At 36.9% G+C, this 15265-nt stretch overlaps 1 protein-coding gene across 2 annotated transcripts in view; it reads left to right on the top strand.

The window, feature by feature from the left end:
* Window positions 1–15265, top strand: part of Ift74 (intraflagellar transport 74) — a 74201-nt gene that overhangs the window by 35376 nt on the left and 23560 nt on the right. For both annotated transcript variants that reach the window (XM_059254531.1, XM_059254532.1), the window contains 5 exons: window positions 1381–1519; window positions 2956–3018; window positions 4532–4675; window positions 6949–6989; window positions 8182–8261. In XM_059254531.1, coding sequence (XP_059110514.1) covers window positions 1381–1519; window positions 2956–3018; window positions 4532–4675; window positions 6949–6989; window positions 8182–8261 — 467 coding nt within the window. The remainder of the gene's footprint in view (window positions 1–1380; window positions 1520–2955; window positions 3019–4531; window positions 4676–6948; window positions 6990–8181; window positions 8262–15265) is intronic.

Genomic DNA, 15265 nt, shown 5'->3' on the forward strand with positions numbered 1-15265 from the left:
CTGAGGGAAACTTGAGCAAAAAAGACCTCAAAAGCCACCCCCACAGTGACACATTTCCTCCAACAAGACCACACCTCCTAACTGGGCCACTCCCTTTAGGGGCCATTTTCTTTCAAACCACTACACTATTGTATTTAAAGCAATAGGTAAAAGCACATTTAAGCAAAGCATATTATTGATCTTAAGGTATACTTTCTTCTTAAGGTTCTAATAGAACTTTATTATTGTTGTTGTATGTACACATGTGCATATGAGCACAAGAGCACACGTGCTGAGTGTGTGGATTTGGTCTGTCCTGCTTTGGGTTCCATGGATTAAAAGATCATCGGGCATGTGCAGCAAGCACTTTGACTCACTGAGCCATCTCACCCAACCTATGATTTTCTTTTTAAAAAAATCAAACTGGGGCTGGCACAGTGGCTCAGTGGTTAAGAGCACTTGTTCTTGTAGAGGACTGGGGTTTGGTTCCAGCACCCACATGGTGATTCACAACCCTCTGTAGCTCTAGTTCCAGGGATCTGAGAACCTCTTCTGACTTCCATGGCACTTGGATTTTTATGGCCTTTTAATGGAAACCTTAAAGGGACTCATAGGCCGGAGGCACATGGACATTAGTTTTCTTTCATTTTTCTCCCTGTTTGGTAAGCAACAAACCTTTTTACCTCTTAGGCCCCTGATTTTTTAAAGGAACATATACATACATGCATCAAAACACTCATTCACACAGGATAAATAAATCCTAAGAAAGTATTCATATTGCAGTGTAGCTCTCCTTGTTGGCCAGTTCAGTCAGAGCTGCCTTGCCTTAAATGATTTACATTGTAACTTTCTATACAGAGTTTATTTAATTTGATCAAAGAATGCTGTGACTAAATGATGTTTGAAAATCACTATTTTAAAACTAAAACTTACTTTGAGAGTATGATCACCAAAAGATGAAATGAACCCTCATATGTACAAGGCCTGAGATGATCTTTCTCTTTTATTCATACATTTAAATAGAGAATAAAGAATCTGGGTTCAGGGATGCCAAAGAGAAAAATCTATGCTACTGGGATCAAGTTGTATATACTTTGTAAAATATAAATATAAGGGCCAGGCAGCAGTGAAGTATGCCTTTAATCCCAGCACTTGGGAGGCAGAGGCAGGCGGATCTCTGTGAGTTCGAGGCCAGTCTGGTCTACAGAGCGAGATCCAAGACAGGCACCAAAACTACACATGGAAACCCTGTCTCAAAAAACAAACAAATAAATAAATAAATAGATATAAGGACTTTCTTTCATTCACTGTGCTTGATTTTCTTTTTAAGTACCTCTAAATAAAATCTTTGATTTCTTCCCTCAATATACTAACAAGAACATTGCATGCTTTTGATTTCAGGAAGGAGAAACAGATCAGAAGTGTAGAAGAAGAAGTTGAACAAGAAAAGCAAGCTGCAGATGGTATTATCAAAAATATGTCTCCTGAAAAACAAGTCAAGTACATAGAAATGAAAACCACAAATGAGAAACTGTTGCAGGTAATATTACCTTGGACTGTGTGCTAGGCATGTAGCACAATGCTACATGTACTCAAAGTCAGTTTGCAAATCAACATCAGTGTGCTTGAGAACTGAGCTGGACCTACTCATCAGAATCTCATTGTAACAAAGTCCTCAGCTAATTCCCATGATCTTAGAAGCATGAGAAGCACTGATACAGGATTCATTTTTTTATGTTGCATGGTGTTCTAGCTTTTAAAAAATACATAATAGTTTAGTTCTCTGCACCTTTCAGCTTTATATGTCATAAACTATATGAAAACACTTGGATGAACTTATTTGAGACAAGGTCTCACTATTTAGCCATGGCTGCCTTGAAACTTGTTCTTTAGACCAGGCTGGTATTGAACTCACAGAGATCCTCCTGCCTCTTCCTCCCAAGTGCTGGGATTAAAGTAATGCACCACCACACATGGCCTAAAAACTTGGATTTTTATGGCCTTTTAATGGAAACCTTAAAGGGACTCATAGGCCAGAGGCACATAGACATTAGTTTTCTTTCATTTTTCTCCCTGTTTGGTAAGCAACAAACCTTTTTACCTCTTAGGCCCCTGATTTTTTAAAGGAACAGTTTATGTGCCTGCTGATAATCCTGTAGGAGTTAACCATCACCATGCTTATTCAAGCCCAGATGACACTTCCCTGAAGGATTACCAAAACATTGGGCCAATAACCACCCAGTAATGAATATTGTTTATTTCCCAGATACTCCTTCATTTAATTTTAGTAGAACTTTTTTATCTTAGACAAAATTTATTGTATAAAATGAGTCATTGAAGAAAGAATATTGTAGAAATGTCGAACTACTACCAAAATATATTAAATTTTATACAGGGATTATGAATGACTAACCAATGGTTCTTTCTCTTTTATCTATCCCTCTTCTTCGCTCCCCCTTCCCCCTCCTCTTCCCTTTTCCCTCTGTCAGTTGTCTGTCCCTGCCTCCCTCCCTCTCTCTCTCCCTCTCTCCTTCCTTCCCTCCCTCCCTCCCTCTCTCTCTCCCTTCCTTCCTCCTCTTCCCCCTCCATCCATCTTCCTCCCTCTGTCCCTTTCCCATGTATATGTACATCTTGGCCCTAAAAACAATTAGGCAAAAGATGTGAAAATGTGGCTGAAGATTAGAATTTTAAATCTAGATTTTGAACAATGACATCATTAGTTTGAAGGTTTCTGATAATTACTATTATCAGGACACTGGTAGGATAATTGTGACAAAATCTGAAGTTTTTGATGGTATGTAGGAAGGAGTTTAGAACTAATGAAAGGAACTATCCCAAACAGGATAAAACCTTGGTAAGTTGTAGTCTATATGAAAAGATAGAAATGGAATATATTTGCAAAATTTTTACATTCAGAGGTGAGATATTAAAATGAAGAAAATATTATTACTTTACATTTGCCTTTTTCCCCTTTAGGAATTAGATACACTTCAGCAACAACTAGATTCATTAAACATAAAAAAGGAGAGCCTAGAAACTGTGAGTACAAGCCATGGATTGCTTTCCTGTCACTAAGCTCTGAGAGATAATTGGGGGAACATTAACCCAACTCATGCGCTCAGGAGTTTACTTACAGGAGTTCAGTGTATTTTCTTCCCATTCTGCATCACAAAGGTCTCAGATGGGTAAGAAGTACTTTGGGTTTTTTTATTGTTGGTGTTTTGGTTTTTTTATTTAGGAACTACTGCATACAAAGCAAATCATTGCCCCACAGTGCTATGCAAAAATGTAACAGCAGTTTAGATACACTATAGGAGACTGAAAACAGAGGGTGGGGGTGCAGGTGGATAAAGCATCTGAGGGTATAACACTTGTGTTTTTCTTCCCTTTTTTTTTTTTTTAACTTTTATTGATTCTTTGTGGATTTCATGTCATACATGCATTCTGATCCTACTTCCCATTTCCACATTTTTTAAAAACAGTTTTAGTTCACAAAATAAAGGCATGTGTATGGTTTTAAAACTGAAAGAAAAATGGCATAAAATGTTTATTTTTTTACCCCTTTTGGATAGAACTACTTTGACATTTACTTCCTCCTTACCCAATTTCACTAGCTCTTTATACACATCACCAGTATGTTCATTTAATCTCCATAGCAATCCTGTAATCCCGTCTGGTTGTTAAAATAGTAGAAAACTTCAAATGAGATTCATGTTTGGAATTGTGATATGGCACCTGTAGCACACCCCTGGCTCCCTTCCCTCCTACACATGTATTAATACCATCTTTTTGACTGTCTTTGAGCTATCCTTCAATATTTTAAATTAGTGCAGTGTGTAATGTTTATGATTAAAAACATCCTTGCAAATGAATAGGTTAGTTGTTTTCTGGGGTTATTAATAATCTCCATTGAAAATGTACATTTTAAAGAAAAGATTTAGTTTATGTCTAGGAGTGTTTTGTCTGCCTGCATGTATGTGCACCACATGTATGTCTGGTGCCTTCAGAGGCCAGAAGAGGAGTATATAGTTCCATAGATCAATTGCGCAATCAACAATAGGTTCAGATGTCAGTATATTCATTGTTATCACTGCAGTCACTTCCAGCTCTTTTTATCTCAAAGAATTTGATCACATCTGTTTCATTTTCGAGATTATTTTTGTGAAAGTGGAGCTGTGGTAAATACACAGCAACTGTTCTCCCTGCGTTAGTTTCCCAGTGTTCCTGTAACAAGCGGTCATAACCTGGGTTAGGAAAGCAGTAAACATTTATTTTCTTGGGGTTGTGGAGGTTCGCAGTCACATGCATCAGCAAGGTTTGCTCTCTCTGAGACTCTGCAAGGTCCTAGTTTCTTCCTGGTCACTGTTCACTGACAGTAGTCCCCAAGGCAGCTTCTTCCGGCCAGCTGCTGCCTGTGCTCAGTTTGCACTCTCAGGGTAGGCTCCCTGTCCGTCTGAGAACATCAGTCATGGTGGATTAGACAGCCTCGTGGCTTTCTCTTAATTTTCTGTCTCTACAAAAGACCAACTACAGTTTCCTTTTTTGTCCTCAGGAAATAGCACACTCTCAGATAAAACAAGAGGCTGTATTGCTACATGAAAAGCTTTATGAGTTAGAGTCCCATCGAGATCAAATGATTGCAGAAGACAAAAGCATGGGGTCGCCGATGGAGGAGAGGGAGAGGTTGCTTAAGCAGGTAGGGCAAGAAAGTTTCCTTCTTTGTTTGTTTGTTTGTTGTTGTTGTTGTTTGGTTTGGGGGGGGCTGTTTTGGTTTTTTTTGTTGTTTATTTGGTTGTTTTTGTTTTGTTTTGTTTTGTTTTGTTTTTGAGACAGGTTTTCTCTGTATAGTCCTGGCTTCCCTGAAACTTGCTCGTAGACCATGCTGGCCTCAAACTCAGAGATCCACCTGTCTCTCCTGAGTGCTGGGCGTATACCCCACCCCCCAGCCATTCATTTGTTTTAAGAGCTTTGAATTAAGAAGAAAACCAGTTCACACTATCCAAAAACAATAGTTAGCTTCACCTCAATATGAAATTCTGAGCCAAGAAAAATGTAGGAAAATCTTACTTTCTTAAATAACTTGGTTTTGGAGTAAATACTAATTTTTTATTTTTTGGTGCATATTTTAGTCATTATTTCATGGATACTTGTTTATTGATAATTTAAGTGGTTAGATAATCTCATGGAAAATAAGTTCTATTATTTATGTTTATCTCTACAAAAAGAAATATTCCAAATCTGATGACTTTGGTGGTTAGTATCAATGCCTTCATGAAGACAATGGAATTTAACCATCATATGAAATTGCATATGACATAATCATGTGCCATGTATTCCATAGCTTTTCTGCTACTTCTTGGTTGCTTTAATTTAGCAGTAAGTTACAATGAACGTGTTTATGCTGAGATGTGCTGAGTCCAAGACCCTTCGGAGAACCTTATCTTCATTTGGGGTAGAGGTCTCTCAAGGAACTCCTCTGTTTTTCGTTTGTTTGTTTGTTTTTGTTTTTGTTTTTGTACCTTGTGGGTTCTTGGAACATTATGGATCAATTCAGTGATTGTTAGAATCAATCTTTCTAGAATGGTTTTAAAGTCTAAATCTTGGTTTGTGAGATGTCTCAGCAGGTAAAGGCACTTGCTGCCAAGTCTGGCGGCCTGAGATGAATCCCAAGAACCCATGTGGTAGAAGGAGAACTAGTCTCTGCAAGTTGTCCTCTGACTTCCACAGCTGCACTATAGTGAAACCCCACATACAATAAAGAAATTAAAATGTAATAAAATTAAATTAATCTAAAACTTCAGAAATTACTTGCATAGAAAAGGTTAGGGGCAGGAAAGGAGAGAGTGCTAGTTAAACCTGAGTAAGTGGGGCTTGGTGGCACATACTTTTAGTTCAAGACTTGAGGGGCAGAAGCAGGTAGATCTCTGTGAGTTTGAGGCCAGCCTGGTCTACATGGCAAATTCCAAGACAACCAGGGCTACATAGAGAAATCTTGTCTCAAAAAAATCTAGGATTAATAAATGCATATCTCTTCTACAAAATAAGGAATTATGTATATTCCAAATACTACGTGGCATGGTATAAATGTGCCCTAAAAGTTACTCATTGTTTTTCTGAAATTTGATTTTACTGGGGCTTCCCAAATCTGGTAGCTGTCCCTTAGGGTGTGGGAGAGTCTGAGGCATTCAGGATACTTAATGTTAACTGACCCATGTTGGAAAATATGGTAACCTGATAGTGCATGGTAGATAAGTGTCCTAGTTAGAGTTTATACAACTATGATGAAGCATTATTACTAAAAGCAACTTGGGGAGGAAAGGATTTATTTCACTTAGACTGTGTCATAGTTCATCATCGAAAGCAGCCAGGGCAAGAACTCAGAACAGGGCAGGAAATCCAGAGGCAGGAGCTGATGCAGAGGCCATGAACAGTTGCTGCTTACTGGCTTGTTCCCCATGGCTTGCTCAGTCTGCATTCTTATAGAACCCAGAACCATGAATGTGCCTACCCACAATGAGCCGAACCCTTCTATATCAATCACTAATTAAGAAAATGTCAAATAGGCTTGCCTACAGCCTGATTTTTAAAAAATTATTCATTCATTTATTAATTTAGAGACTGGTCTCTCTGTAGCCTTTACTGTCCTGGAACTCACTATGTAGACCAGGTTGGTTTTGAACTCACAGATATCCACTTGCCTCTGCCTTCTGATCGCTGGCATTAAAGGTGTGTACAGTCACACCTGGCTTTACATCCTTATCTTGTGAAGACATTTTCCTTATTTAGGTTCCCTCCTCTCAGATGACTCTAGCTTGTATCAAGCTGCCATGAAACTAGCCAGGACGATAAGTAAAAGTTTATTTGAGGAAGAAGGAAGGAAATCTGTGAATAGTCTTAGTGATGTTCTCTTTCAGATAGTCTAAGAGTGAGTTTTTCTTTACATACTGTTTTCTTTTTATGCCTATATAGGTTAAAGAAGATAATCAGGAAATAGCCAGCATGGAGAGACAGTAAGTACCTTTGAAACAGGAAATTTCATATTCATTCATCTTTCATATTACATCCTAAAATTTTAATATGCTTTATAGGCATTTTTCCTGTAGTTCACATTAATGATTTATTGAACTTTCAGTCTCCAGCTTTTAATTCTGAGTCATTGCCTAGTATAATTGCTTTGAAAAATAGCTTTGTTAAGAGATGGCTTATGTACATTATATATTTAAAGCATACAATTCAGAGCTTTTTGTTATATTTACAGTTAGACAACCAGCACCCCCAATTGAGTCTTCCCAATAAAATCCCATAGCTTTTAGCCATTGCTTTCCTTACCCTCCCTACTCTGTGTCCCTGTGTATTTGCCTCTTCTGGATGTTTCATATGTGTAATCACACAGCTTTTGGTCCTCTGTGGCTACATGCTTTCATTTAGCCTAACATTTTCAAGGATGGTCTGTGGTTTAATTCCAATTAATATCCTATTGTATGCATATGATATGTTTTATTTATTCATCAGTTGGTAGACTTTGACTTATTTCTATTTTGTGGCTATTAGGAATCATACTTACATGAACACCTATGAGCTGGTTCTGTGTGAGCATTTATTTTTTTTACTTCTCTTGTGTAAATGTTCAGAAATAGGATTGCTGGCTCATGTGGTTACTTTATAAATTTGGAGTCCAGTCTAGATCAAATGACTACATAAAAAGCATTGTAAATCCTATACAAATAGGCATTTTACATTTCTGCCTGCGGTATATCAGAGTCCAGGTTTTTATACATATTTATCACTTAGTATTATCTGTCTTTTTTTATTATCTGTCATTTCATTATAGCCATGCCAGTGGATGTGAATTACTATCTTTCTATGGCTTTTACTTGCAATTCCTTGATGGCTTATGGTGTTGAATTTTTTTTTTCATGTGCTGTTGGCCATGAAAGTATATCTTCTTTGAAGAAGTGTTTATTAATGTCCTTTGCACGTTCTCATGTGAATTTATTTTTGATGGTATTGAGTTCAATGAGTTCTTCATATATTCAAAATACAATTCACTCACCAGATACACAACTTAACAAAAATGCTCACATTCTATGAGATGTATTTAATCTTTGATGATGTTCTGGTAGTAGTAAGTTTTCAATTTGATGATGCTCATTTATGTATTTTCTTTTGTTGCTTCTAAAGTTTATTAATATTTTTTAACAGGTTAACAGATATAAAGGAAAAAATTAATCAGTTTAGTGAAGAAATTAGACAACTTGACATGGATTTAGAGGAACACCAAGGTAATGTTTGTGGTGTATTTTTGAGTTTTTAAAAATGTAATTAACATATCTGTACAGACATATTAATTATGATCTCAGTGGCTTCTTAGAATTTATTATTTCTCTGTGATAATCCTAACTTTAGTTACTGAAATATGTACCAATATTATAAGTAGTATTAAAACAACTACTTGAATTGACTAAAATTTTAAGTAACTTAGTGATTGTGTAAGGTAAGTATTTAGTTTTCCAAAGGATTCTTTTTTTTTTTCCTAATGGAGGAGGTGACAGTCATGTAAAAAAATCCCACAAGCAGCCCAGAGAGACTTGATTTTCTGGCTGGGCTCAGTTATAAGGAAACAAGCTCTGATTGTCCAGATTTTCCCCAGCTGAGGCCTTAATAGTAAAAGTTCTGTGGTAGAGTATGTGTGTGTGGGAGAAGAGGTGTGGGTGCTGTAATTCCTAACCAGCTTACTCTTGCTTTAAACAGTTTCCTTAACTGCAAATGAATAAATGTGTTAACTGCGAACTAGTGAATTTGCTCCTGGATTAACAAGGAATAACTATATATTCTTATCAGTTAGTGGGGGAAGTCGGGATAGTTTACCACTGAATGATAATAGACATTCACAGTAGGGAAAAGAGTTCCTTTTCTTAAACTTTGTTTTCACTTTGATTTTAAAGATGGTGTTTATGCCTTTTTATTGTCATATAAAGGATATTTGTTTCTGTTGATCCATTGCGTACCTGACAGAGCACTCTACAAGAAACCTTTGAGTCCTAGATAATCCATTTTAAACCTGTGAAAGCTCTGAGGAATTGCTAAATTCTCCAAGTTAGTGAGTAGTAGACTAGACTTAAACCAGAGTTTTTTTACTGACTCTAAATCTTAGTTCCATTGCCTAAGCCTGTTTGATTTTCTGATTCAAAGTACTTCATTTGTGAAATTAAAATGTTCTTAGAAACACATAATTCTATCTACTTCTGGTTACTAATGGTTTTAATAAGGCTTCTAAGGTCAGGAAGACATTAGTTTAGGTAAGTAAACTTGCCTGTGCTTTAGTTTTCTGATCTGGGAAATGAGTATAATGGTAATGTCTCACTAAGGTTTATGTATTAAATGGCATTTGTAACAAAGATAGGCTTATAATAAAATAATACTAAGGTCATGTTAATTTAAAAATGTATTTACTCATTGTTTTCATTAATAAGATTATGTGTATTTATTGTTTCTAGCATGTTCTGAAGTATGTATACATTAGAATGGCTCAGTCCATCTAGCATATGCATTACTTCACACATTATTTATGTAATGAGAGCAATTCAAAATCCACTCTTCATGATCTTTAAGAATATACTACATTGTTGCCTGGCATGGCAGCACACACCTTAAATCCCAACACTTGCGAGGCAGAGGCATCTGTGTCTCTATGAGTTTGAGGTCAGCCTGGTCTACATAATGAGTTTCTAGGACAGCAAAGTTTACATAACAGAGAAATCTTGTCTCAAAAGAACCAAGGGGGAAGAAAGAATATTTATTCTAATGTTGTGCAGTGGATCTCTTCAATTGATTCTTATCTTACAATTTTTTGTATCTTTTTTCTATGTTATTTCATTACTGTTGTTTTTTATATATGCAGAATATATGTATTCTGAGAAATCCAATGTTTTCAATTTTAGAAACTTTACAGATTGCATCCTAAGTATTTTTCTTCCAAAACTATAATTTATAGTTATATTTCTACTAAAATGATACATTTGGGAAGTAAAATATATTATTAATTGAACTTGTAAGATATATAGAATATGTAATGCTTTGCTTTTTTCCTTTGTTTTCCTTTTTTGTTTCAAACATTTGTCTTTTTTATTAATGTAGAATAAAACAATCCATAATTGTGTAATAGTGATAAAAGCACAAGTATATGTAAATGTATATATATAAACAGATGCGCGTGTGTATATTCACAGGTAAGTGAATTGATGTATCAGGGATTTTTGTTGCTACTACTCTGCTGTGATCCTCCTTGGTTATTGCAACAACTCAGGGGTTTGTAGAAGGTGACTTGTTAGTTCAGGACCTATTTACTTTCTGCCTCAACTATTGCAGTAGCCTCCTAACTGGTTACTCCACCTACATTCTCGCCCCTTCTCAGTTTTTCCAATGTAATTCTGCTAGAATGATTTATGCAAAATGTGGCTCAGTGTCATTTAAATATGGTTCACCTTGATGCACAAGGTAACAAAATTTTTATATGTCAAATTAGTTCTTCTATAGTCTTATCTATCAGCCTCCGGTTCATCCCATAGTCATCTCTGCTCTGTCCCCCTTTTAAACCAGGTCTTGTTAAACCAGGTGTAGTTCAGGCTTGCCTAGAATTCACAGTATACCGCAGGCTGGCCTCAGCTTCCCAAAGCAGGGATTACAGATAGGAACCATCAGGCCCAGCTCTGTAGCAATTTATTAATAGCAGTCTACTTCTCTTCCCTTATGTTTCTGCTTATTACCATTCATTCAACTATATTATGCTCTAACCTCTGGCTTTCATTGCTTTCTTTTTAATTGTTTTTCTGTTCACCTGACTAAATTCTTATCCTATAAGATTTAACTCAGGCACCCTCTTACTGAACATAACTCTGAACTTCCTTCCCTAACTAGTTTCTAGGCATAGCTGAGTAACTTTTCTCCTTGTTACTCTACCACACTCTGTATCACAGTTGCCTACTTACATGTTTGTCCTCCTTCTTAGATTGTAAGCCCTCAAGGGCAGGGACTACTTCTTAACTCACTTCAGTAATCAAGTTCATGCACTATATCTGGGAAGTAAATGCTTGTGGAATAACCTAAACAATCCAGAATTTAAGAGAGAGGGAATTATACAATGGACTAAAGGTGAAAACTGAGCTCTAATCTGTTCTTTGGGTCCTCTCATTTTAGATTATAGGTTTGCACTCTCCATAGAAATCTTGACTACAAAGATTTTTATTATTTTTTCAGAGGATCCCTACTTTGGATTCATGTTTTCCAGTAAAGTGGTAGATTTTTGTCTATATCTGCATTTTCACCTGGGATGGTTAATTTGATTGTCAACCTGATTTAATTACAAAGCACTTAAATTAGTTTATCTATGAGAGTGTTTTCTGTGATGACTACCTTAGGGGGTAAGATCAACTAAAATATGGACAGTACCATTCCATAGGATGGGGACTCAAATGGCATAGACATTTTCTCTCTCTGCTTCTTGGTTTACATGATGTGTGTTATTCTGCTCCACCATACACTCCTTGCCATAATGTATGGAAACATCTGAAAATAAGCCAAAACAAGTTTTTTTCTCTCTTAAATTAATGCTAAAAATGAAAAAAAAAAACTGTCATAGAAAATTGGTACCAAGCTGTTGGGGTCCACAGAGGTTTCCTAGTGAGATCTGAGCTTGCTTTACCCAGCAGGGCTGCATCAGGGGATAGATTGACCACATGTATAGTTACTAAGTGTTTGGAAGGGTCTGCACTTGGCTGTGCTAGGGCAAGTCTTTTGCTCCACCCCTTGGCATTTCTATAAATAGCTCTTTAGCAGAGACAGAAGGGGCTGGTGGGTTTTGACCCAGGCTCTCCAGAGGCTATCCTGTGTTTCTATCTATCTTTCTCCTCTATATTTCTCTCTAAATCTCTTATCCCTCATACCTCAAGAGTACCCTGGGGGGAGAAAAAGTGGGAGCAGATCTCCCATACCAAGCTGGGTTTGTTGATACAAGTTGATAATCCCAGTACCCAGAAGGCTGAGGAAGGAAGATTGCTTTAAGTTCAAGGATAACTTGAGCTACATACTGAGTTCAAGGATAGCCTGGGTTATACTATCTCAAGTTCCTTTTTAATCGCCTCTCACAAAAGAAAATTTCTAAAATAAGAGTTATTGTGGCTATGACTAAATTTGGTATATGATCCTTAAATCTTTGGAATTGATTTATAGGAGGGATTTAGAAAAGTTTGAAGAAATGATCTAAAGAATGCCAGGAATACTATAATTCTGGTAGGAATTAAGAAGAGCAGGATACCAATAGTAATGCAAACAGTAAAGAGTATACTCATGATGTTTTAAATGGGAACAAGAACTAGATCATGCATATTTTATTCTGGCAGTGAACTTGTCTGTGCTTTGTCTGTGTCCTAAGATTATGGATTATGCTGAAATTTAAAGGACCGACTAGGTAATTGGGGAGAGGAAATTTCAGGGGAACTCAGCATTCCAGCGATTGTATAGCTTATGCTAGCTGCTTTTTGCCAGATTGACAGTGAGAATTGTGAGGAAAAAGCAGAATGGAAAGATTTGAAAACTTGCCCTGTCTCGAGAATAGCATGTAAAGTTAGGACCAAGGAAAGTGTGGCCCTTGAAGAGATTACAGCAGCCTGAGCCACCAAGTAAATACATCTTTAATTGCTCCTTTTTAATTTTTAATTAAGTGCTTGCTACACACTGGCCTCAAAACCTTGGTGATCTTGCTAACTCAGCCTCTCAGGTGTGAACCAAATTACTTTTTGTATGAGCAAAGGAAAGTATGGAAAAAACATGGTTGCCTTGAGTAAGACAATCAGTAAGACTATAATAAAATAGACAAAACAGGGTATTACTAGCACCTTTTCTCTCAAGGCTTATATCTCATAGTCTTTCTCGCCTCCCCTACTCTTGGTGCTAAGGAGGAAACCTGGGCCTCATGTATGATAGCCACTTGCTTTTGGGAAAACAATTGCTTGGAAATATTTATTTTCATTATAAATTAATACTTGAGAGTTTACATTTCATGCTTTAGTCCCCCACTGTAACATTTCTTGGATCATTTAACCTCAAGCCAGACCTTTGTTTTTCTCTTTACTCTTTTACATTAAATAAATTCTGATAATAACAGTATTTCCATTATTAATGTATGTCCAAATCTTTTGTGGGATAGGTGCTGAAGACAAGTAAGTACCCTTCTGTGCAGAATTGCTGGGGGTTTTTGAAATCATGTGGGTTTCAGCTTTACCCATTGCTAGCCTTGGCTGAAGGTTTTTCAGGTCTGCTAAATTAGTTATCAGTTGTCCATCTGTTTCTATTTCCCAAATTTTTATTTCTACTGCTTTCTTTCCTATTCCCCATTCTTGGGAGTTTATACTTTAAAAAGCAAACAAACCAACAAAAAAGTAGCTTTTTATTGTAGCTTTAAGAGGGCTTGGAGAAGAGTAATTACTGGAAATGGGTGTTCAGCTGGCTGTAGCGGTGCACTTTTTTAACCCCAGCACTCAGGAGGCAGGCAGATCTGTGAGTGGGAGGCCAGCCTGGTCTACAGAGTGAGTTCCAGGACAGAAGTGTGTGTGCAAGCTACTGTCTTTACAATTAGAAAATTGACTTAGAATCTTTAAGAGTTATCACCTTGAGTGTGCTTCATTTTTCTGGCTTTTAGTGTTTTGTAGGTGTGTGTTTGTGTGTTTGATTGCAGATGACCATTCTCATACACTTACATTGACTTTTCAGTTTGCCTCAGTCATCCTTTCCTGCTCTTAAAATTGTTATTATTTTTTTTTATCATAATATGGTAACAAACTTCTGTAATCATAACAGTTGTGAGGGGGAATCAAGATTTCAGGTTCAAAGGACATGCTACAAAGGGAAACCCTGTCAGAAACAAAACAGTGCCCAAGCTGGGTATACTCCTGTGGTCTCAGCTTCTCAGAAGGCTAGGTCAGAAGAAGCTAGGCTAGAGGACAACTTGAGATCAGGAGTCAGAGGGGAACCTGAGCAATGTAGTGAGACCTTGATATATCTATTTGATGTATATTTGATGTAATGAATTCAAACAATAAAAAAGCATATGTAGTAAAAAGTTGTCTTTTCAAACTCATCTAAGTCTTCAGAGGTAATCATTGTTTATATTTAGTCTTTAATTAGATTTATTCTAAATTTATAAACATTTTAAATAAAGTAAAACTGTATAGTTCTTTTAAGCTTGAGTATTTTCTTTTAACTATTTATTACATTAGTTTCCTTTCTGTTGCTGTGATAAAATACCCTGAGAAGAGCAACCTAAGGAAGAAAGGGTTGATTTTACAGTTTGAGAGGAGATACAGTCTGTCATGGTAGTAGGAGCATGGGGCTAGCCCAGCAGTCAGGAAGCAGAGAAATCACATTTCATCCTCACAGGGGAAGTTGAGAGCCATGATGAACTAGGACCAGGCTATAAAATCCCAAAGCCTGCCCCAATGCTCTTACTTCCCTCTAGCATAGCTTTACGTCCCAAAGGTTCCACAACACCCCAAACAGTGCTGCTGCCTGGGGACCAAATGTTCAAACATATGAGCTTATGGGGATATTTCATAATCAAACCACAAAAACTATATAATATACATCATTCCATATGAAGATGCATATTTCATTTACTCTTAGGAGCTAAAGGCTCAAGAATGATGCTGGTACATATTAAGCACTGTGACAACCATTAGCTGCCATCACACTTGTGGTTGTATAGTATTCACTGTCTCAACATTGACATTAAAGCTATTTCTATTTTTCATTATCAAAAATGCATAATGGCAGCCGGGCGGTGGTGGCGCACGCCTTTAATCCCAGCACTCGGGAGGCAGAGCCAGGCGGATCTCTGTGAGTTCGAGGCCAGCCTGGACTACCAAGTGAGTTCCAGGAAAGGCGCAAAGCTACACAGAGAAACCTTGTCTCGAAAAACCAAAAAAAAAAAAAAAATGCATAATGGCATATGCCTTTAATCTCAGTACTTGGGAAGCAGAGGCAGGTGAGTTCAAGTTCAAGGCCAGCCTGTTCTATGTAGTGAGTCTGTGGACAACAAGGGCTCTATAGTCAGACCCTAACTCAGAACAAATAGTGATGCCATAGATATTCTTGTACATCATGTTTGTTAACATGTGTATTCTACAGAATAAATTTCAGCAAGTGAAATTTTAACCAAAATAAATTAGAGTTATTACTTTTAATTTTGTTAATTTCTCAAAAGATTGAGCCATTTACTACAACTAGGAAGTTT

The sequence above is a fragment of the Peromyscus eremicus genome, chromosome 2 (genome assembly GCF_949786415.1).
Source record: "Peromyscus eremicus chromosome 2, PerEre_H2_v1, whole genome shotgun sequence".
Taxonomy (NCBI): Eukaryota; Metazoa; Chordata; class Mammalia; order Rodentia; family Cricetidae; genus Peromyscus; species Peromyscus eremicus.